General features: G+C 40.9%; 1 protein-coding gene across 1 annotated transcript in view; it reads left to right on the top strand.

The window, feature by feature from the left end:
• The window catches only part of MACC1 (MET transcriptional regulator MACC1), a 68184-nt gene extending 45878 nt beyond the window's left edge, over window positions 1-22306 (top strand). The window contains exons 3-5 of the mRNA XM_073581447.1: window positions 11315-13356; window positions 14875-15063; window positions 18221-22306. Coding sequence (XP_073437548.1) covers window positions 11315-13356; window positions 14875-15063; window positions 18221-18430 — 2441 coding nt within the window. The 3' untranslated portion in view covers window positions 18431-22306. The remainder of the gene's footprint in view (window positions 1-11314; window positions 13357-14874; window positions 15064-18220) is intronic.
• The last annotated feature ends 369 nt before the right edge of the window (window positions 22307-22675 follow it).

Below are 22675 nucleotides of genomic sequence, written 5' to 3'. Positions count from 1 at the left end.
TCTTTTTCACATGTGCTGTCACTTAGCCCTATTCCTCCCATTCTATATATGCTTTTTCCATTTTTATTGCCCAGATGTAGTACTTTGCATTTCTCCCTGTTAAAAACCATTCTGTTTGTTGCTGCCCACTTCTCCAGTTTATTTAAATCTTTTTGAATCCTCTCTCTCTCTTCTCTAGTATTAGCTATCCCTCCTAGCTTTGTGTCATCAGCAAATTTAATCAGTTTACCCTCAATGCCTTCATCTAAATCGTTGATAAAGATGTTGAACAATACAGGGCCCAGGACAGAGCCCTGTGGTACCCCACTTGAGACATTCTTCCAACTGGATGTGCAGCCATTTACGACCACTCTTTGGGTCCGATCACTAAGCCAGTTATGAATCCACCTAACAGTTGCCTTGTCCATTCCATACTTAATCATTTTTTCATTAAGGATTGTATGAGAGACTTTGTCAAATGCTTTGCTGAAGTCAAGATATACTATATCTACAGCATTTCCTTGATCCACCCAATCAGTGATACCGTCATAGAAGGAAATTAAGTTAGTCTGACATGACTTATTAGTTACAAACCCATGCTGACTCTGTTTAATCACTTCATTCTTATCCAGGTATTGACATACATGTTGTTTAATAATTTGTTCAAAGATCTTTCCTGGTATAGAAGTCAGACTCACCAGCCTATAGTTGCATGGGTCCACCTTCTTCCCCTTTTTGAAGATAGGAACAACATTTGCTCTTCTCCAGTCTTCTGGCACTTCTCCTGTTCTCCAAGAATTTTCAAAGATTATAGAGAGGGGTTCAAAAATTTCTTCTGCTATCTCCTTCAGTACTCTGGGGTGTAATTCATCTGGACCTGGAGACTTGAATTCATTTAGGCTAGCTAAGTGTTTCCTCACTATCTTTCTGTTTATAGATATCCTGGATTCTTCTATTCCCTTAATAGGACAGTGAATAACAGTTGATGTTACATTTCCTTTCTGAGAGAAAACAGATGCAAAATAGGAATTTAAAAGTTCAGCCTTCTCAACATCCTGTCTTACCATTTCATCATTTTCATCCTGTAAAAATCCTATAGCATCTTTGACTTTTCTTTTACTTTTGACATATCCCCAAAATCCTTTATTATTGCTTTTGACATCTCTTGCAAGCCTCAATTCATTTTCAGCTTTAGATAATCTGATTTGTGCCCTGCAGGTTCTGCAGACAGCATTATATTCTTCTTTAGATATGCCTCCCTCTTTCCATTTTATAAACATTTTTTTCTTCCTTTTTAGCATGTGCTTAAGTTCTGTGTTCATCCATCCTGGTTTCCTTAACTGCTTCCTATTCTTCCCTCTTTTCGGAATTGTTAACAACTGTGCTTTGAGAATTTCATTTTTCAAGATTTCCCATCCTTCCTGGACATTTTTGTCTTTAAGGATATCCAGCCATTGGATCCCTCCAATTCTCTTTCTGAATCCCTTAAAATCTGCCTTTCTGAAATCTAACCTTGACGTCTGAGTCTTCACAGGTCTTCCGCCTCTAGTTATCCAAAATTCTAAAATAGCATGGTCGCTACCTCCTAGGGTCCCAGCCACTTTTACCTCCTCAACCATTTCCTCCCTGTTTATAAGGATTAGATCCAAGGTAGCAGTTCCCCTTGTTTTCTCCCTTACCTTTTGGAAGATAAAGTTGTCAGCAAGAGAGGATAAGAATTTCCTTGACCTGTTAGTTTTGCCTGAGAGAGATTCCCAACAAATGTCTGGATAGTTGAAATCTCCCATGACAACTATGTCATATTTTTTGGAGAACTTGGCCATTTGATGCATAAAGAGTTCATCCATAGCTTCAGCTTGCACAGGCGGCCTGTAGTAAATGCCTACAATGGTGTCCTTTCCATTGTTCTGTCCTTGTATTCTTACCCAAACAGTTTCCACAGAACTCCCAGTCTCTGAAGCTTCAATCTCTGTGCAGATATACGCGTTTCTAACATACAATGCGACACCTCCTCCTCGTTTATCAAGTCTGTTTCTTGCAAATAAGTTGTATCCTTCTAGTCTTGTATTCCAATCATGTGTATTGTCCCACCAAGTTTCAGTGATTCCAATGACATCATATTTCTTTTCCCGTGTTAGTAGTTCCAATTCTCCTTGTTTGTTGCCCATGCTTTGTGCATTAGTATAGAAACATTTTAGTTTGTGATTGGTTTCTCTTTCTCCAATATTTTTATTAATTAGATTCTTTTGTCTTTGTTCTTCCTTTCCACTTCTAATAGCAGAGTTCTCAATAGCATTTGTCAGGTGTTTGGCTTTTTCTGGTCTTTTGCTTCCCTTCCCATGTTGTTCTAGTTTAAAGCTCTCCTTACAAGTGTAGCAAGGCGACTTCCAAATACATGCTTACCAGTCTTCGTAAGGTGCACCCCATCTCTAGCAAGTAGTCCATCGTATAAGTAGTTCACTCCGTGATCCAGAAATCCAAATCGTTGCTGACGGCACCATCGACGTAGCCAGTTGTTCACCTGCAGAATCTTATTCCACCTCCTTGTTCCATGGCCATCCACTGGGAGGATGGAAGAGAAGACCACCTGCGCTCCCAGTTCTTTCACTTTCTTACCTAAGTCTTCAAAGTCTCTACAGATGGTTTCCAGGTCGTTTCTTGCAGTGTCATTTGTCCCCACATGTAGTAGCAGGAATGGGTAGTCATCTGTAGGTCTGAAGAGTCCTGATATCCTGTCAGACACATCTTTAATTTTTGCACCTGGAAGACAACACATTTCTCTTGAAGTTATATCCGGTCTGCAGATAGCGGCCTCAGTTCCTCTCAACAGGGAATCCCCCATGACCACCACTCTCCGTTTCTTCTTCACAACATTTTTCTTTCTCCATCCAGGAGGACTCTGAAGGCGTACAAGGTTGCTGCTTGTTGGCAAAGTCTTATCCTGATGTATTTCTTCATTGTTTTCCTGCGTGAGAGCCTGGTACTGGTTTCTGAGCAGTATGGGTGCTGACTGCCTCCTGATCCTCCTGCTTCTCTGGGTCACATGTCTCCATTCCTCTGTTTCTTCAGGTGCACTTCGAATTTCTTCTCTTTCTGTAACATGAAGAGATAATTCTGCTCTGTCCAAGAACTCTTCACCTTCCTTAATGATCTTCAACGTAGCTAACCTCTCTTCGAGATTTTGCAACTTTTCCTCCAACAGGGACACAAGCTTGCATTTGTGGCATGTGAAGTTTGGCTTTTCCACTGGTAAGTCTGTGAACATGTAGCAAGAAATGCAGCTCACCAAATGGCTCCTGGCCTCTTCCATCTTGAGATTTCTTAAAAACGATGAAAGATGAGCCCAAATTACGATTTCCTCTTTTCAGCTGCAACGGCCAAAACCCAGTGATCGTTGAGCTCGCGGAGACTCTTCACTTATCCCAGAAGGCACTGGGAATATGCAAATGATCTCCTCAAGACTCTTCCCCTGGTTCCCCTGTTCATTTTTTTCTCATTAATGTACACTCTGCACCCCATCTTGACTGAAAAAAACAGAAATGTAGAAATTTTTGCAAATTTATTAAAAAGAAAAACTGAAATATCACATGGTCATAAGTATTCAGACCCTTTGCTCAGACACTCATACTTAATTCACACCTTGAGATGGTTCTACGCCTTCATTGTTGGAGTCCAGCTGTGTTTATTTCAACTGATAGGACTTGATTTGTAAAGTCACACACCTGTCTATACAGTATAAAGGTACTGTCACACTTAGCGATGCACCAGCGATCCCGACCAGCGATATGACGCAGTCAGGATCGCTGGGGCATCGCTAAGTGGTCGCTAGTGAGCTGCCACACAGGCAGATCTCACCAGCGACATCGCAGGGGTCTGGGGTCGCTACTTACCTGTCAGACGAGGCGATCCTGACGTCCTCCAGCCCGCGTCCACGCATCACTGTTCGGCTCCACAGGAAGCCCAGCAGGAAGGTGACGACGAGAAACGGCCCAGGACGTTCTCGCGCGATCAGCGATAAAAAGCGGGGAGCCGGTTGGAGGTAAGTATCACACATAGCGATATTGCTAGCAATATCGCTGCTACATCACAAAAACCAGTGACGTTACAGCGATATTGCTAGCGATATCGCTTAGTGTGACAGGCCCTTTAGACCTCACAGCTCACAGTGCATATCAGACCAAATGAGAGTCATAAGGTCAAAGGAACTGGCCAAGGAGCTCAGAGACAGAATTGTGGCAAGACACAGATTTGGCCAAGGTTACAAAAGTATTTCTCCAGTACTCAAGGTTCCTATGAACTCAGTGGCCTTCATAATCCTTAAATGGAAGAAGTTTGGGACCAACAGAAGGCTTCCTAGACCTGGTTGTCTGGTCTAATGGGATAAAGATAGAACTTTTTGGTGATAATTCTAAGAGGTATGTGTGGTGAAAACCAGGCGCTGCTCATCACCTGACCAATACAATCCCAACAGTGAAACATGGTGATCGCAGCATCATGCTATGGGGGTGTTTTTCAGCTGCAGGGACAGGAAGACTGGTTGCAATTGAAGGAAACATGAATGTGGCCAAGTACAGAGATATCCTGGCTGAAAACCATTTCCAGAGTGCTCTGGACCTCAGACTTGGCTGAAGGTTCACCTTCCAACAAGACAATGACTCTAAGCTCACAACTAAAATAGCAAAGGAATGAATTCAGAACAACTTTGTGGCCAGAACCCTGACCTAAACCCAATTGAGCATCTTTGGAGAGACCTGAAAATGGCTGTCCACCAACATTCACCATCCAACCTGACAGAACTGGAGAGGATCTGCAAGGAAGAATGGCAGAGGATCCCCAAATCCAGGTGTGAAAAACTTGTTGCATCATTCCCAAGAAGACTCATGGCTGTACTAGCTCAAAAGGGTGCTTCCACTCAATACTGAGAAAAGGGTCTGAATACTTATGACCAAGTGATATTTCAGGGTTTTTTTCCTTATAAATTTGCAAAAATTTCTACATTTCTGTTTTTTGTCAGTCAAGATGGGGTGCAGAGTGTACATTAATGAGAAAAAAATGAACTTTTTTTGAATTTACCAAACGGCTGCAATGAAACAAAGAGTGAAACATCTAAAGGGGTCTGAATATTTTCCTACTCACTGTATATATAAATAAAAACTGCACAGGTCGGTGTAATACAGTTAGAAAGCTAAGTGCTAATTAGACAGTAGTGACCAATTTTTTATATTGACCATACACAGCGCTGTATAATACATTCAATCTAAAAGGTATGAAGCCATTTTACCCTGTGGGACGAGTGGGCATAGTGCACAAAACCGGATGATTTCAACCCTAAAGCGCATTTCACATGGATTTTTCCTTGCTTTCTCAAGGGGAGAAATGATTGTGTGGAAATCAACAGATGTCATCTGAGCATAGTCTGATTTCCTCGCACTGACACAATAGAGAAGATGGAGAAATTTTTATCTCCATCTTCTCACAGTGTACTACGGTTCTCTCATCCGAGAGAACATATTATGCTGATTCTTGGATCTGAGTTTGATCAGAATGTGATTTGCCTAATCATCATGATTCTCTCTGATGAGAAAGCATATGGCTATCTGCCGCTGCCGCTGCGACCACTTTAACATAAGGAATATTTGGATAACATTTGAATATTTAGATATCATTAGGGGCAGGGCTAGCATCTGTGGCTTCTTTTATTCTACTTGATTTAACTTTTATTTGATCTTTTTTTACATATTTAAAATGAGGTCACAAAGCATCACATTTTTATAATTTTTTTCATAGTAGTTGGGGCTGATCACACAAGTTTACTATCCAATAATTAAATGGTTATCAAAATAAAGATAGTATTCATGCAAGTGTCCTTACTGTAGAAATGCCATCACAGCACAGTGTGCCCTACACTGAGAGAATTGGAGTAAGCTTAGAAAAAATATCAGTATTCTGGTTTTACTTTAAAAAAGATAGTGAGTACATTACATTCAAATTTTACTATTTCTGCATTAAAAACCTTTGAGAGCTGCTGATGTTCTCTGACCTCCACCAGAAGCACTGAGAGTGAAGCAGCCGCTGTTTGGCTGCAGGGCTCATGTGGCATAACAACGTCACACAAGTCTTAGGAGACCCGGCCAGATAAGGCCAGGACCTGTAAGCCCTCATATACGGCAATCTAATATGCTGTATATATACACTTAATTGGGCCTGCAAGACAAGAAAACTAACTTTTACAAAACTTACCTATGGGGCGGTTGGGTCTGATATGCATCACTGGTCTTGATTCCGCGCCTCTTCTCTTCTTGTGATCACAGTCCTCCATTCCTGCTTCATGTGGATGACACGTCTTATGTCGTACATACAGTGTCCACCAGCGCACTCCTGCCCAGTCGTTCCTCTCTCTGCCCTGTTGAGGGAAGTGTAAAGTACTGCAGCACGCATGTGCCGGAGCTCTTTGGCCTTTTCCTGCATGTGTGCACTGCAGTACTTTGCTCTTCCCTCAGCAGGGCAGAGAGATGTACGCATGTTCAGGAGCACAATGGGGGACATTGTGTGGATGAGGTAGGATGCGTCATTTACACGAAGCAGGATAAAAGGACGGTAATCGCAAGAAGAGAGGAGGCACCGCACCAAGACTAGCGACACCCATTGGACCCGACCACTCCATAGGTGACTATTATAAAAGTTATTTTTCTTGTCTTGCAGACAGGATTGGGGGCATATACAGTGGCATGTAAAAGTTTGGGCACCACTGATAAAAATTAGGGTTATTCTGAATAGTTAAGCAAATTGAAGATGAAATAATCTCTAAAAGGCCTAACGTTAAAGATTGCACTGTTCCTTTGTATTTTAGGTGAATTTTAACCCCTTCACAACCTATGACATGTATATACGTCATAGGTAGTGTCACGACATTTGATGCAGGCTCCGGTGCTGAGCCCGCATCTTTTCAGGCACTTGACAGCTTATTTGATCAGCTGTAATGTTTCCCTAACAGCTATGGGTGGAATCGCGATCCACCCACAGCTGTTAACATGTTAAATGCTGCTGACAATCTATGACAACTGCATTAAATATGTGCATACCAGAAGCGTGTCACAAGCCCTGCCCATCTGCGCCCTGTCACATGATCGCAGGGTGCATATGTGTTTGCATGACAACTGGGGGTTTGTAGAATGCCCCGTGCTTGACATTGCAGACCTACTATGAGCACCGCCTCATGGCCGTTGTTCATAACAGATGAACATTTCTGCTATACATAGCAGGGCTGAAGCCCTATGTGTAGCACAAGCGATCAGAAGATCGCAGTGTCAGGTCTCCTAATGAGTCTGTTGAAACAAAAAAAGTTAATTGTTTTTAAAATATAAAACAAAAAAATTATAAAAGTTCAAATCACCCCCCCTTTTGCCCAATTCTAAAGAAGACAATTTAAAAAAATTAAAAATACACATTTGGTGTCGCTGCTTTCAGATACTCCCAATCCATCAAAATCTAAAAATAATTAATTTGATTGGTAAACGAGAAAAAAATAAATAAATGCCAGAATTATGTTTTTTTGGTTGCCACAACAATGCAATAAATTTCAATGACAGGAGTTTAAAAAATCATATCTACCCCAAAATGGTATTAACCTCTTCCTTTACCCCTGAAGGTGGTTTGCACATTAATGATTAGGCCTATTTTTACAATTTTGACTACCGTCACATTATGAGGGAATAACCCTGAAATGCTTCAATGTATCCCACTGATTCTGAGAATGTATTTTCAAGACATATCGCACTTCATGATATTAGTAAAATTTCCTTGATATAACTTGCGTTTTCTTTGTGATAAAAAAGAAATTTAGTGAAAATTTGGAAAATTTAGCAATTTTCAAACTTTGAATTCTAATGCCCTTAAATCAAAGAGATGTCGCACAAAATAGTTAAAAAATAACATTTCCCACATGTCTACTTACCATTAGCACAATTTTTGAAACAAACTTTTTTGTTAGGAAGTTATAAAGGTTAAAAGTTGATCAGCAATTTCTCCTTTCTCCCACAAAATTTACAAAACCATTTTTTTAGGGACCATCTCACATTTCACGTGACTTTGAGGGGTCTATATGATAGAAAATGCCCAAAGTGACACCATTCTGAAAAGTGCACCCTCAAGGTGCTCAAAACCACATTCAAGAAGTGCTTCAAAGGAATTTTTGGAATGATGAAAAAAATGAACATTTAACTTTTTTTCACAAAAAATTGACTTTAGATTCCAATTATTTTTTTTATTTCCACAAGGGTAACAGGAAAAAAATGGACCCGAAAATTAGTTGTGCTGTTTGGGAGCACGGAAGAGCTAGGAAGGGAAGGAGCACCATTTGAATTTTTGAATGCAAAATTTGCTGGAACAATTAGTGGACACCATGTCGCATATGGAGAGCCCCTGATGTGCCTAAACAGTGAAAATCCCCCACAAGTGACACCATTTTGGAAACTAGACCCCTCAGAGAGCAGATCTAGATGTGTGGTGAGTACACTGAACCTTCAGGTGCTTCACACACTCAGTTTATAATGTTGAGCCGTGAACATGAAAAAAATCATTTTTCCCACAAAATATTATTTTAGCCACAATTTTTTATATTTTCACAAGAGTTAGAGGAGAAAATGGAACCCATAATTTGTTGGACCTATTCTCCTGAGTACGTTGATATGTCATCTGTATGTTTTTTAGCCCCAAATTTTGCATTTTCATAAGGCTAACAGGAGCAAGTACACCATACAACTTGTAGTGCAATTACTCCTGAGTACGCTGATACCCAATATGAAGGAGAAAACTACTGTTTGGGTGCACTACAGGGCTCAGAAGGGAAGGAGCGCCATTTGACTTTGGAAATCTCAGCTATTATCTGCTGGCAAAGAAAGAGACCCGACAAATGATGTACTGTTATGTCATATTTTCTTAAGGGAATAAAAATGCATGTAGCTTGTATTGTGGAATCTAGTGACAGACCCTCTTAAAGGGAACCTGTCAGATAATGCTATTAACCAGCAGATATAGGGTTAATCTGCAGGTTAATTGTGTTATGAATATGCCTAGCTAATGTGCTGGGAGGGTGGCACCTGGGAGAAAATGAACTTTATTCCTCTTGGGGCCCGCTCATCACTCACAGCCCTGAGCTGCTTTAAGCCTGTCTTGGCACTGTGACTGAGTACTGACTCAGCAGTGTATCAGTGCAGAACCTACTGTCAGTCAAAGTACCAGGGCGTGGTTACAGCCATCGCTAAAAGTATAGTGAGCGATGTCTGAAGCACACCTGTACTGACTGTAACCAGCAACTCCTGAGAGGAATAAAGTTTGTTTTCTACCAGGTGCCACACTTGCAGATAATCTCTATAGGTGACAGGTCCCCTTTAAGTGCAAATTTTCAAATCTCATTTAAACAGCAAAATGTCTCATGTTCAAGTTAATCCAAGTCTCAAAATAAAGTTTAATTACTATAAGTACCAAGTTGTGAGGACTGCCAAGTTTTAAGAAGTCTCTTATATTGGATTTACTAATTATATCTTCCGTGATTGAAAATCTGAAATTCCTGGCACCAGTAACTGGACAATCACACATTTTTAAACCAAATTTAAGGTATTTTTCTTATAACATTATAAACTGGGATTGAAATAGTGAATGTAACCCTATTATAAAATTTCACATCTCACATTTTCTAGATCACTATTTAGCAATGGATTTGAATGAAAAATGGACGTTCCTAAATACTTTTGTCTATAACCATATATGTATACATATTAATACATTATTTTTTGATGCATTAAAAAAATAAAGTAAGCTTTAGCATAGCCCAAACATACAATAAATTACTGCTAAAACATAATGGGGGTGGGTTGCTTCTGCTCTTCCGAAAAGTTAGGGCCCCGTCACACATAGCGACGCACCAGCGATCCCGACAACGATATGACCTTGTCAGGATCGCTGGTGTGTCGCAACATGATCGCTGGTGAGTTGCCAAACAGGCAGCTTCACCAGCGATCAGCACCAGCGACACGGAGGTAACAAGAGATGCACGTCGCTTAGTTACCCACTGTGTACCTTAATTACCAGCGCGCTGGTGCAGGGAGCTGGTAACCAAGGTACACATCGGGTTTCTAAGTGGCGCGCGGCACTTATAAACCCGATGTGTACCTTGGTTACCAGCTCCCTGCACCAGCGCGCTGGTAACTAAGGTACACATTGGGTTTCTAAGCGCTGCACGCCACTTAGAAACCCTGTGTTTACCATAGTTACCAGCGCCAGCTTGCTGATCGCTGGTCTCCTGCCTGTGACACCCAGCGATGCGTGCTGGCCAGCGGGAGACCAGCGATCAAAAAAATGTCCTGGCCATTCCAGGATGATCAGCGATAACCGGCAGGGGGGCCGGTCGCTGGTAAGTGTCACACACAGCGATCTCGCTAGCGAGATCGCTATGTGTGACGGGGGCTTTACACTAGCTTCTGGAGAAATTAACCTTTCTGGCTTGATGTCCCTCAAGCTGTGAAACGTCACCACAAGCCAGTGCTGACAGCATCCAATGCATTCACAGTGCCACTACACCTTGTCTTTCCTTGCATGTACCAGCTGGCACAGGAGCAGGGCAGTAATGCCATATACCAGGCTGGAGAACTTCAATGAACCAACACATGTGACTCTTCAAGTGAGTTGTCACAAACCCCGAGGATCATTAATTTGACTAAGGTGCAAAACTTGTTTTATGAATTAATGCCGAAGCAAATAATATATATAGGAACATGTTTATGAGCCTATATCCTTTAAGTATAAAGCGTTAGTGTCAGATTAAGGGCTATAAATATTGTGACCGGTTCCCTTTTACTACTATTGGAGATTTGGAAATACAGTAGCGTGCTCACTCACTTGTTTGCATATCTCCTATCCATATGTTGTAAGTTTTTGACATGAGACAACCCTATGGAAGCTCTGAAGAAAAAAGGAAAACTATTATAAATAGCACAAGGAAGCAAATATTATAGCATAATCTATACATAAGGCTTCATCATGCTTATACTAAATTTCAGAATTTTGAGCATGTCTAAGGGGTAAGGTTTCTCCTTGTGGAGAGTGACATACCGGTCCTGACATGCTAATGTAAGGAGACTTATTTGCAATGCTCCTCTAAGAAATTAAATATGCAAATTGCCTCTTCAGAGAGGAATAGCAGAAATGTCTCAAGAATATCCAGCATTTTTGAGAGGTGTCATTAATGAGCCGTGCAGAATAATGGCGGCCACAGTGTCGGCTGTTAATATGGTGGAATATCTGATTGTATTTATCACATTTCTTTTTTTTTTCACAGAAAATTTGGGAAACAAATTGGATCTTCTTATAAACTGGTCAGATGTGTTCCAAGACCATTCCCAGAATTTTCAAAAGCAGACAAATCCATTTTGGAACGGACTCTCTGAATCCAACCCTTTTCTGGATGACGTGGTTCAAGCCAACACATCAACCGATCAAAGAGTGTCTATTTTAAAAGAAGATCCTTTCTTCCTCTTTAGGGATTCAGAAACCAGAAATTCAGTATCAAGTTCAGGAGACGAACTTGACATTGATCATTTCTTGGATAAAACAGCAACAATAAAGAATGGAAGATCTAAAAGTGTTTCATATCTGGATGCTTTTGACAGCAAACAATCTAATGTTCAGGAGATTGACGGGCAGATTTTGGCCCCAGATTTAGAGTGGCTCCAGAATGATAGAGAGGCCTACAAAATGGCTTGGTTGAGTCACAGACAATTAACTCGATCATGTCTTGACTTGGATGTAATGAGTCAAAGTCCTGGATGGGGGCAAACACAAGCATCAGATGCTCATATATTTTGCAGAATAGAACATAAAGGAGGGTCTCTACAGCTTCCAAACTCTGATATAACTCTCCATGTTCCTGAAGGTCATGTTAGAACTGGGGAATTTCAGGACATCTCTTTAAAAGCTTTTCTTGATCCACCAGTCTTGCTCAACAACAACCTGTCAACTAGTGTTAGTCCTCTTCTAGAAATAACTTTAAGCAACATCAATACAGTAGAGGATATTTTACTGGAAATGAAAATTGCAGTTGAGGTAAAGAACGATCCATACAGTCAAGTCATGACTGATATTGTAACCTTTTACAGCTATAACAAAGAAGGTCCATTCGAAAAAGTCCCTGATGGCTACGTATACAATAACATGTTACAAATCAAGTTATCAATTCTTAGTCGAGTCACATACATTGTGAGTGCGGCACAGGCCAAGTCTGTTCAAAACCAGTCCAGCAGTGTTTATGACTACATTCAGAAATCATTAACTGTAGCTGTGTATGGACCCAAGCATATACATCCAGCATTCACCACGGTGCTAGCTATTATGGGACATAACTATACTCCAGATAAACTCACCGTGGATGACATTAAAAGACATAGAAAAAATTTGCCGCCACTTGTATTTCAACTTTGGGGGAAGCACCAGTTTGTATTTCACCAAATGCAAGACTTATTGATTCATTTTATTACAAATGACTCGTGTTATTCAGTGAAAATGACAGATAACAGTAATGAAATAAAATTGCAGCAGCTGAAGGCCGGTAAGATCATTCGGGCCCAATTCCCTTTCTCATTGAAAGGTGGCAAGGATATCAACCCTTTTATTTTTACTGTTCAGCTCAAAGACAGCCAGGGTTCAACAATAATATCAGAATTTCCAATCAGTACCCCTAACCCTGCTCCAAAAATACATTGCACTCCAAAAAGTCAAACTTGCCTACAGAAACGGAAGCAAATTTTGTCTACACCTGTCATGCCGGTCAGAAACACTGTGAAATATCCTAAATTCCAGGATAAAACCCTGAAGATGCTCAACTTTGCTGTAACTTTAAAAACTGTTTTGAGGCAACAGAAAATTGACTACTTTTTGGAATATTTTAAAGGAGACACAATTGCTCTTCTTGGAGAAGATAAAATTAAGGCAATAGGTCAAAACAAGGTTAAAGAATGGTACGTGGGTGTTTTAAGAGGGAAGGTTGGCCTTGTACACTGCAAAAATGTTAAGATTATTTCCAAAGATCAAGTCATTGATTTTTCCGATGTTCATTTTACAACCAAGATGCTTTTGGAACAGATCACACTGCCATTTAAGAAATTGACTTACATATACTCTTCTGTGCTATCCAATGTCTCCGACAAAGTACAGGACTGGAGAGCTTTAGCTGATGCTCTTGGTTACTCACACTTGTCCCTGGACGACCTCAGTCACACTCTTCCCGAGAAAGAGTCTGACAGAGTGTCATGTGTTGTGAAAAAGCTGAAAGAAGATTGTCATGCCGACTCCAAAAAGAGGAAATTTCATTATGATCTTGTTATGGTAGGTATTTTAGTCTTAATCATATTCAGCATTCTATGCATAGGTCTACTGAAAACATATGCATGCTGTACGTGAATTAGGCAAATAATGGAATTCACATTACATGATTGTGCACAGTCCAATATGTTATCCCTATAAATCTATACTTTTCATTTGGTTTAACGGTGCCCATTCACATGACTCCTAATGTCAGGAAGAAATAATAAAAGCATGCTGCATTGTAAAATATTAGCTGCCATTGACTCTTTGTACCATAAATGTTTGAATGCATCTAAAAAATTAACAAAAAAATCCAAAATTTCAGCCAACAAGAAAAAATAGTCACAACAAACATATACTTTAGTAGGATCAACCCTCCTAAGCCGTCTACATGGGCATGTAGGCCATAGAAAGTTAAATCAAATGATTCCTTGATATCTGCAATCAGATGTCCTATTCCAGAGAAATCAACATTTTTATTAATATGTAAATGAACTGTTAAGATCTATGGGCTGGACATTTATCTCCCTGAGAATGTGAATCCAGGGTTTATATTAAATGAAAGGTGGCATTACCAGTATGAGAATTGTAGATAAGGATAGCAGCCTATTGGTCATTACATGTCTCACACTAGTAAAAACCCCTGTCACTTACACCCATGATCCCATACTTGTGGCTGTCCTGTGCTCCTGTACCAGTCCTACTTGTGCCTGATGCCTCACCCATCTACCAGCCATACCCTTCTGATAACCAGTTCAGGCTGGTCCTGCTTCCCTGACCCCTTGAGGGTCAGCTGCCACAGCTCCATGGGTCCGTCCTGGAGTGGCACCTGGTGTCCATCTGGAGCCAAGTCTAACCCACACCATCAGCGGCTCTAGCGAAGAGTAAGATGGCTGCTTAGTTACGCCCCTCCAGACTCACCCCGGACTGGTTCTACAACCACGTGCGTAACAATGCCCATATAGAATGGCTTATGAGGGTTGATCCTACTCACGGATGCCCTTTAAATGTCAGAATTCTGGACCTGTGGTAACCCTCTAGTGCTCATCACCAGCTTTATGTTACATGAAATAGTAGTGAGCTGCAAGAGTCCCCTAACATATAAGATGTAAATCACCCACACATGCAAAAGATATTGAAAAATATAAAATTTTGGATGGGGACATGTCAAATTTGATGATGTCCAAGCTAGCCAGTGAACAAAACTCATAAATAAATGTGGCTCTTCCTACAGACTTTCATAAAGAGCAAATGGAAGATTAGAGATTAAAGCAATATTAGTGGGGGTGAGTTTAAATAGCGTCATAGGGTCCGTGATGTTTAGTCAGCCAAAAAATGGGCACAATTGATGAATAATAATGCAGACGTAATAACATATTTGGAACAATTCGCTAGACAAGTTAGGCGTGGTACTTTTCTCATGGCTTCTGTCAGTAAACTTCAGGTTTTTTTCGACTAAGAATTGATTACGTCTCTCAGCATAGATGTCTAAACACAATTTCAATATAATTTTTTCTCCTATGTGTCAACTGTGCACAGGGTCTTTTGAAGATTGACTGTCAAGGCTTAGTAGCTCGCCTTACGCAAGATACTGTAATCCTGACTGCAGCCGTACAGCTTGGCGTACGCTGGAGAGAGCTGGCTGAGAAACTGGCCAGACTTACAAAGCAACAGATCGAGGCCTATGAGATTCCTCATCAGGGAAAGAGCGGAGAGGTCAACTTGCAGGTATCTTCCAAATTTATTTTCTAATGTTAAAGGGAACCTAGAATATCCAGAAATGCTTATATCAGAAAATATGGCGCTAATCTGCAGGGAAATAGCATTAAAATAATGTTAGGCTGCCTTACTGGAGCAGCAGCTACAGGGAAAAAAATGAACATATATTCTCCATGTACAATATCAGTCATTGGGGCGGAGCATGGAAATATCAGTTGAATCACTCCCTACTAGTTCTGCAGTGTGTATGTGCAGCATATGTGTGCAGAGCAGACAATCAAACTGCTGGGGAGTGATTTCCGCTATGCTTACTGTGTAATGACTTACCGCTCCCTGCACCTTTCCCATAACCAGAATCGAAGCATGACAGGTTCCCATTAAAGGTATAAAAGACTGGCTATAGAAATATCAAATAATACCCACTTCTACATCAAAACTGAGCATTAGAAATTTCGATAGAAACCTTTCAACCATGTTTTAATATTTGTGCACCTTTACAGATTATACAATTTTGTAACAGTTATAGAGAATCTGTCAGCAGGTTTTTGCTACCTCATCTGAGAGCAGTATATTGCAGGAAAAGAGACCCTGATTCCAGTGATGTATCACTTACTTTACTGGGTGCAGCAGTTGTGATACGGGGTTTTTAGATGTAGCATGTAGCAGTGCTCAGAAGCTAACCCTTCTCATATCCCTGATTAGCACAAAGCCTAATAAGTGACGCATCGCTGAAATCAATACCTCAGCCCCTACTTCATGGTGTTCACAGTTTACATAGCAAAAACCTGCTGGCTGATTAACTTTAAGGCCGGGGTCACACTTGCGAGAAACTCCCACAAGTCTCGCGCCTCAATACCCGGCACTGCCGCCGGCACTCGGGACCGTAGTGTGCGGCTGCATGTATTTCTGTGCACCTGAGCGCTCCAATACGAGTGCCGGCGGCAGTGCCGGGTATTGAAACGCGATACTCATGCGAGTTTCTCGCAAGTGTGACCCCGGCCTAATTCATTTTCTCAAAACAGATGGTGGGTATCACCATTAAAAGCAATAGCAGTGAGTGCGCCCGCCGCCCAGCACTGGCTCAGGAGCGGACAGCAGCCGAGGCTCCAGTCCAGCAAGCCAGGTAGTAGAAGAATTTGAAAGCGCCTGCACTGTGCACCTCCGTGGAGTCCGCGCTGTTCTCCCACAGGCCACAGACTGAGTGACAGAGGAGAGGAATTGAATTCCTGCCGCGCCGCGCCGCCCCCACACATGTGCCTCCTGGGGCGGACCGCCCCCCCGCCCCCCCCACGCTACGCCACTGGCTGTCAATATAGTGAAGAATAAAGATTGGTATTTGACACAATACTTTATCAGATGTCCCTTTAGGCAATATTCACATATTAGATATAGCCTCTTCTCATGAGAGGACAGCATTCAAAAAAGAGCGACTGATGTCATTACTACATTAAACAGTGATTGGCAAGAATATCTATTGCTCATATTGAGCAGCCTTGTCACAGCAAAGAAAAAGAGAGTTGTCATTAGGGGTCTAGTGTATAAATCGTAACAGTGCAATCTTATAAAAAAATCGGATTGCACTCGTGTAATGTTGCCAAGAGCGGTAGTCGAAATCGAGCTGCTGTCTGGTTACGCTCTGGCACTTAACAGGAAAGCCGTGTCCCAGTCCCAGTGTGCTGTCAGGTGTGGCGTGCATCACACTCACTTGTAGGCCACAGGCCTCCACTGTCTCCAGGAGCCGCCACACACAACTGAAGGGACTCCAAGTTCATTGCAATAGGTAAACGTTTACTGGTCAGTTCAAGTTCTTCAGGATGTAATGTGGGATAGGGTACAACACTTCATGTTTCTTACTTCTTTAGCGCAATACATCTTCAGCAATACCACTCATTCATCCTGGACTATCCCTAAGTCCACTGACTCTGTTAGCCTCAGAAATTTTCTGTCCGTTTAAGCAGTGCACCAAGGACCTGCCACCTGCCCTTCATAAGATTCCATGTCCACTGACCTTGAGATGTCAGAAGACCAGACACTTTCTCTAGTACCTGGACTGAGCCCTAGGCTCCAGACATTGCAGCAATGTCCACAAGGGATATCAGTACAGCCTTTTTTGAAAAAAAGAAGAAATAGTCAGAGTGAGACTTATATATGGAGCGCCAGGCTGACAGGTCTCAGAGCGCTGGCAAATGTAATCCGATGCTGCTCCTGTCGGGTACCTCTAGAGAGGATAAAAACATGGGAAGCAGGATAACCTGATCGCAGGGGAGCGCAAAGGAAAGGGAGAAGCTTGAAAGCTTGCTACCTGATGAAGGCGGAGGTTATCCGTCGAAACGCGTAGTGGAACTTAATAAAGAAGAAAACCTTTCAAGCTTCTCCCTTTCTTTTGCGCTCCCCTGCGATCGGGTTACCCTGCTTCCCATTTTTTGAAAAAAAAGGGCAGCTTGAATAAATTATTTAGCTGAAAAAATAATGACTATACTGAACAAAAATGTTCTTATGAGTTCATTAAAAAATACACAATTGCTCATGTAAAAACAGCGTGGGGAGTTGAATTGGTCCGGCATTACTTGCCTACCACATTGGCATGGCATTGAGTTGGTGGGGCATTGTTCACTTTCACACATTGGCCGATGCTCATGCTTGGTTTACTTTCACACATCAGTAATTAAATGAAGCTGTAATACTAACATTAATGCTCATGTCACGACACCAAGACATTATGGCTTAAACTTTGGAAAATCACAACAAAGAATGGGTTTCACATCCTGCTGTACCTAATTGTTTTTCACCAAAAAATGCTGTAAAGACTGATTGTAATGTTTTTGCTGCTTTTTTTGCACTGCCTCATTGCTTTTTAAGGGTGAAAAAACGCTGAAAGAATTGGCATGCTGCAATTTTTCAATTTAGTCAGACAAAAAAAGGTGTGCGCTTAAGATTTCTGAAATCTCATAGCCTTTGCTGGTACTGTAGCTTTTAATTTGTAGAAAAAAAACAAAACGCAACATGTGAACACAGCCTTACTGATATTTAGGTGTTCAGACGCCGAACTTTATGTGGGCTTGCCTAAGCTGAGGACAGGACACTTGTCCATGACCCTCCTGGGGTTACCTGGCTTCTACAATGTACTTGCTTCCTTCTCATTTAACCCTTGACTTCTCTCTCGCAGATGATGTGGAAGCCTGCTTTTGACTTCCTGTTTACTTGGGCTGCTCATTACGGGGACAGTTACAGGGACGTTCTACAGGACTTACATTGTGCATTGGACAGAATGAAATATCCGGTGACCAGGCAATGGAGGGAGCTGACTGGGACTCTCATCTTTGTCAATTGCCTGGAGGTCTTTCGGGCCACTTCTTTTTCGAAGCCTGAAGATTAATTGTAAAGATCATGAAATTGTTACGTATCTACAGTGAATACAAGCAGACATTTTGCTCTTTATCTGTACTGTGCATTTTAAATTGTGGGGATCGGACCCTGATGCGGTTATAAAGCCCTTCCTTGGCTTGTTCTAGAGGAATTTATGGTGCTTTTATTATATCATTAGGTTCCTGCAGATTGGTGCCATAGCAACCCAAACAGTGTTCTAAAATTACTGGATGACTGGTATGCCACGATGTATTGCCAGTGGACATAAAGTGCTCAGACATATCGTACACAAGCTATCAACATCTTTTTTTTCTAAATTTTTACATTTAGTTTCCCTACAAGCATATTTGTGCAATGCTGGAATGTACTACGTTTTATATATTTTCCATATATTGTTAACTGTGTCACTACTGTTTGAAAGTATCATCTCCAATATCCAGATCTTTCTGATACTGTAATAATAGTCATTCAATTATATTATTTTTACTGAATATTTATTCTGGAATGTATCATGTGTAAATTATTGTATTAGTATTATTATGATGCTACCATCTATAGTAATCTGTTGAGATGTTATTTCTGTATGTTATACAACTATATGACTGAGAAACTTGTTTTTTTTCTATTAACTTACATAGCTTTGCACACATCAAAAACATCTATACAGTGGCTTGTGAAAGTATTCACCCCCTCCCACCTTTGACATTTTTCATGCTTTGCTACCTCACAACCTAAAATTTCCTTGTTTTTTTGAGGGTTTGCATGGGTTCATGTAAAGAACATGCCTACAACTGTGAACATTTGCTTTTCTTTTTATTATGAAGCAAACAACAATTAGGACAAAATAACTGAAAACTTCACAGGGCATAACTATTCACCCCCCTAAAGTCAGTACTTTGTAGAGCCTCCTTTTGCGGTAATTACACCTGAAAGTCACTTTGGATAAGTCTCCATGAGCTTTCCACATGTTGCCACTGGGATTTTTGCCCATTCCTCAAGGCAAAACTGCTCCAGCTCCTTCAAACTAGATGGTTTCCTCTGGTGAACAGAAATTTTCAAGTCTGACAACAGATTCTCAGTTGGGTTAAGGTCCGGGCTTTAACTTGGCCACTCCAAAACATTTATACGTTTCCCTTTAAACCACTCGAGTGTTGCTGTAGCAGTAGGCTTTGGGTCATTGTCTTGTTGGAAGGTGAATCACCGTCCCAGTCTCAAATCACTGACAAACTGACCAGATTTTGCTCAAGAATTTCCCTGTATTTCGCACCATCCAACTTACCCCAGACATGGACCGTTTTCCCTTTCTCAGCTGCCAAAAAAAACATCCCCACAGCATGATGCTGCCACCACCATGTTTCACTGTGGAGATGGCATTCCTGGGGTGAGGACTTGTGTTGGTGTGGTGCAAGACGTAGTGTTTACCACAGTGGCCAAAATATAAAATTTTGGAGTCACCGCACCTTCCTCCATACAGTTTGGGAGTCTCACACATGTCTTTTGGCAAACTCAAAAATGGCCTTACAATTTTTATTTGTAAGTAAAGGATTTTTCTGCTCACTCTTCCATAAATGCCTCCTCCTTGAGTTTACGGCTTATTGTGGTTGTATGGACAAATACTCCAGTCTCTGCTTGGGAACTCTGCAGATCCTTCAGGGTTACCTTTTTGGTCTCTGTGCTGCCTCTCTAATTAATCCTTCCCGGGTTGAGAGTTTTAGTGGGCGGCCCTCTCTCGTCAGGGTTTTTGTGTTGTGTTGTTCTTTCCATTTGATGATAATGGATTTGATGGTTCTCCAGGATCATCAGAGATTGCAATCTTTTTTATAACCCATCCCTGACTTGTACTACTCAACAACTTTGTCTCTGACTTGTTTGACGCTCTTCATGGTGTTTGGTTAGTGTTGCTTCCTGCTTAATGGTGTTTCAGCCTTTGTGGCCCTTCAGAAAAGGTAAAGTCTAAATAATAACATGGGTCAATACATATGCACATGCCAATTTTTAGTTATTTGATTGGATAAATTTAAGCCTAAATTGTTCTCACTTCACTTCACCGACTATTTCGTGCTGATGCATCACACACAAGTCGGATTGCAAAAATATTTAAACACAGGTGGCAATGTCACAAAATAAGTAAAAAGCCAAGTGAATACTTTTTGCAAGCCACTGTAGTTGTTCTATGGAAGGGAATCTGTTAGCAGGCTTTTTATTCATCATATGAGATCAGCACAATGTAGGAAAAGAGACCATGATTCCAGCAAGGTGACACTTAGTTTATTGGATGCAGCAATTGTGACACAAACTGAGTTTTTAGATGTAGCAATGCAGCAGAGCTGAAAAGCTTCCCTCGCCCACACCACAGCTTTCTGTGTACATTGTCTATTGACAGTGAGCTGCTTATCAGAGGAGGGGGCGTGGTTGCACCACTTGGCAGGAGGGAGTTAACCTGGATAGTAATAATCTCCTGGTGATAAAACATTCATTGTATGAAAACAGCTGCACAAGGCCTAATAAGTGACACATTGCTGAAATCTGTGTCTGGGCTCCTACCTCCTGCTGTGCTCAGATTGCATAGCAAAAACTTGCTGATAGATTCCCTTTAAGACTCAATATTAGAAATGGGTGTATAAGAGAGCTGTAAAGAGTAACTCCACTTTTTATTTTAATTATCTCCTCAGTTTTGCATAGTTATTACTTTTTCATAATTCTTTATAATTCCTATTTTACTTTTATCAAGCTTCAAACTTCTTTCAAACATGATACTGCAGTGCTGTTTCAGTGCCAAGTTCATTGTTCAATTTTGACTTCTAAAAGGGAATTTTTCAGATTTTTTGCCACCTAAACTGAGAACAGCATAATGTAAGGGCAGAAACCCGGATTCCTGTTATGGGTTACTTACTGGGCTGCTTTAGGTTTGAGAAAATCCCTAGTTAATCAGCAGAAGATTATCACTAGAGGACTAGTAAACCTGCTGCCATCTAATCCGCCATGTTCATCCACGCCCCCAGCACTGATTGGCAACTTTCTGCATACACTGAGTAAAGAAAACAAGTTGTCAATCAGTGCTGGGGGCAAGGTTATACAGAGCTCAGCATTCAGAAAACATGTACATTTGCAGAAGATTCAATAGTAATTTTATCAAACTTCAGCAAACAGCCCAGTAAGTGATATATTGCTGAAATAAGGGTTCCTGCACCTATATCATGCTGCTCTCAGAGGGGGTAGCAAAATCTGATGACAAATTCCCTTTCAATCATAAATATCTGACCGCATGCAGCAACCACTAGAGGGAGCTAACTGAATATGAATTTATACAGCTAGTATTGAACTTAGGAGGAACCCCTGCTGTGTTGTCAGTCCATCCACGACCCTATAGTAGTTATATGCCTTTCTTCTATAGTATATACAGCAGTACAAGTCTAGTTAACTTTTATGTTTTTTGTGCCATTTTCTCTTATTTTAGATAAAAAAATATAGTTCTGGAAAAAGAACAAGGCATTATTGTCTTTAATAACCTACATGTTACACAATGATCAAAACTATGAAATAAAGTATAAATGAATTGCCTGATGCAGTATGTGAGACTTTACAGAGATTAGTTGAATCTTGTATCTAAGCTAGCTAAATATTTTCAAAGCTACTGATTTCCACTGTTCAGTGCTATGGATTATATTTTGTTATATATTTATCTTATTTGCTAATATTTACTAATAGAAATGTGTTGTATCTGCTGCCTACACCACTTTTTTACTGCCTGGTCAATATGTGTATGAGTAAGATGAATGACTCTTTGGTGTATATTACTGATCATAAATGGATTAAACAAAGGGAATTGCCTTGTTTTAATGTTACTGTGTACAGTTTAAGATATTAAATTCATTTCAGAATTCTATCTATAATGTTTCCAATCATTATTACTAGAGATGAGCGACTTTGCCTTTTTTCGGGTTGAGTCGGGTTTCATGAAACCCGACTTTCTCAAAAGTCGGGTCGAACGAAATCGGCCAATAATCGTGAAAAGTCGAAGGCCGACTGAAACACGAAACCCAATGCAAGACAATGGGGAACCAAGGTCGGCAGTGAGTGGAGGACAGGAAACACACCTACAGTGCCCATTTTAATGACAAAAACATCAATTCTTATTCCTTCAGCTTGTCAACCTTAATTTACTTTATAATAATAGTTAGGCATTGAAAACTGGGGGTTATTTGGCTAAAGTAGTGTTGGTCCCCATGGATGTAGGGCTGGCTCCAGATTTTCG

The sequence above is a fragment of the Dendrobates tinctorius genome, unplaced genomic scaffold (genome assembly GCF_039654945.1).
Source record: "Dendrobates tinctorius isolate UK_male_01 unplaced genomic scaffold, ASM3965494v1 ptg000070l, whole genome shotgun sequence".
NCBI classification, from domain to species: Eukaryota; Metazoa; Chordata; class Amphibia; order Anura; family Dendrobatidae; genus Dendrobates; species Dendrobates tinctorius.
Note: the sequence above shows the minus strand (reverse complement) of the source record. Positions and strands in the feature narration are given on the sequence as shown.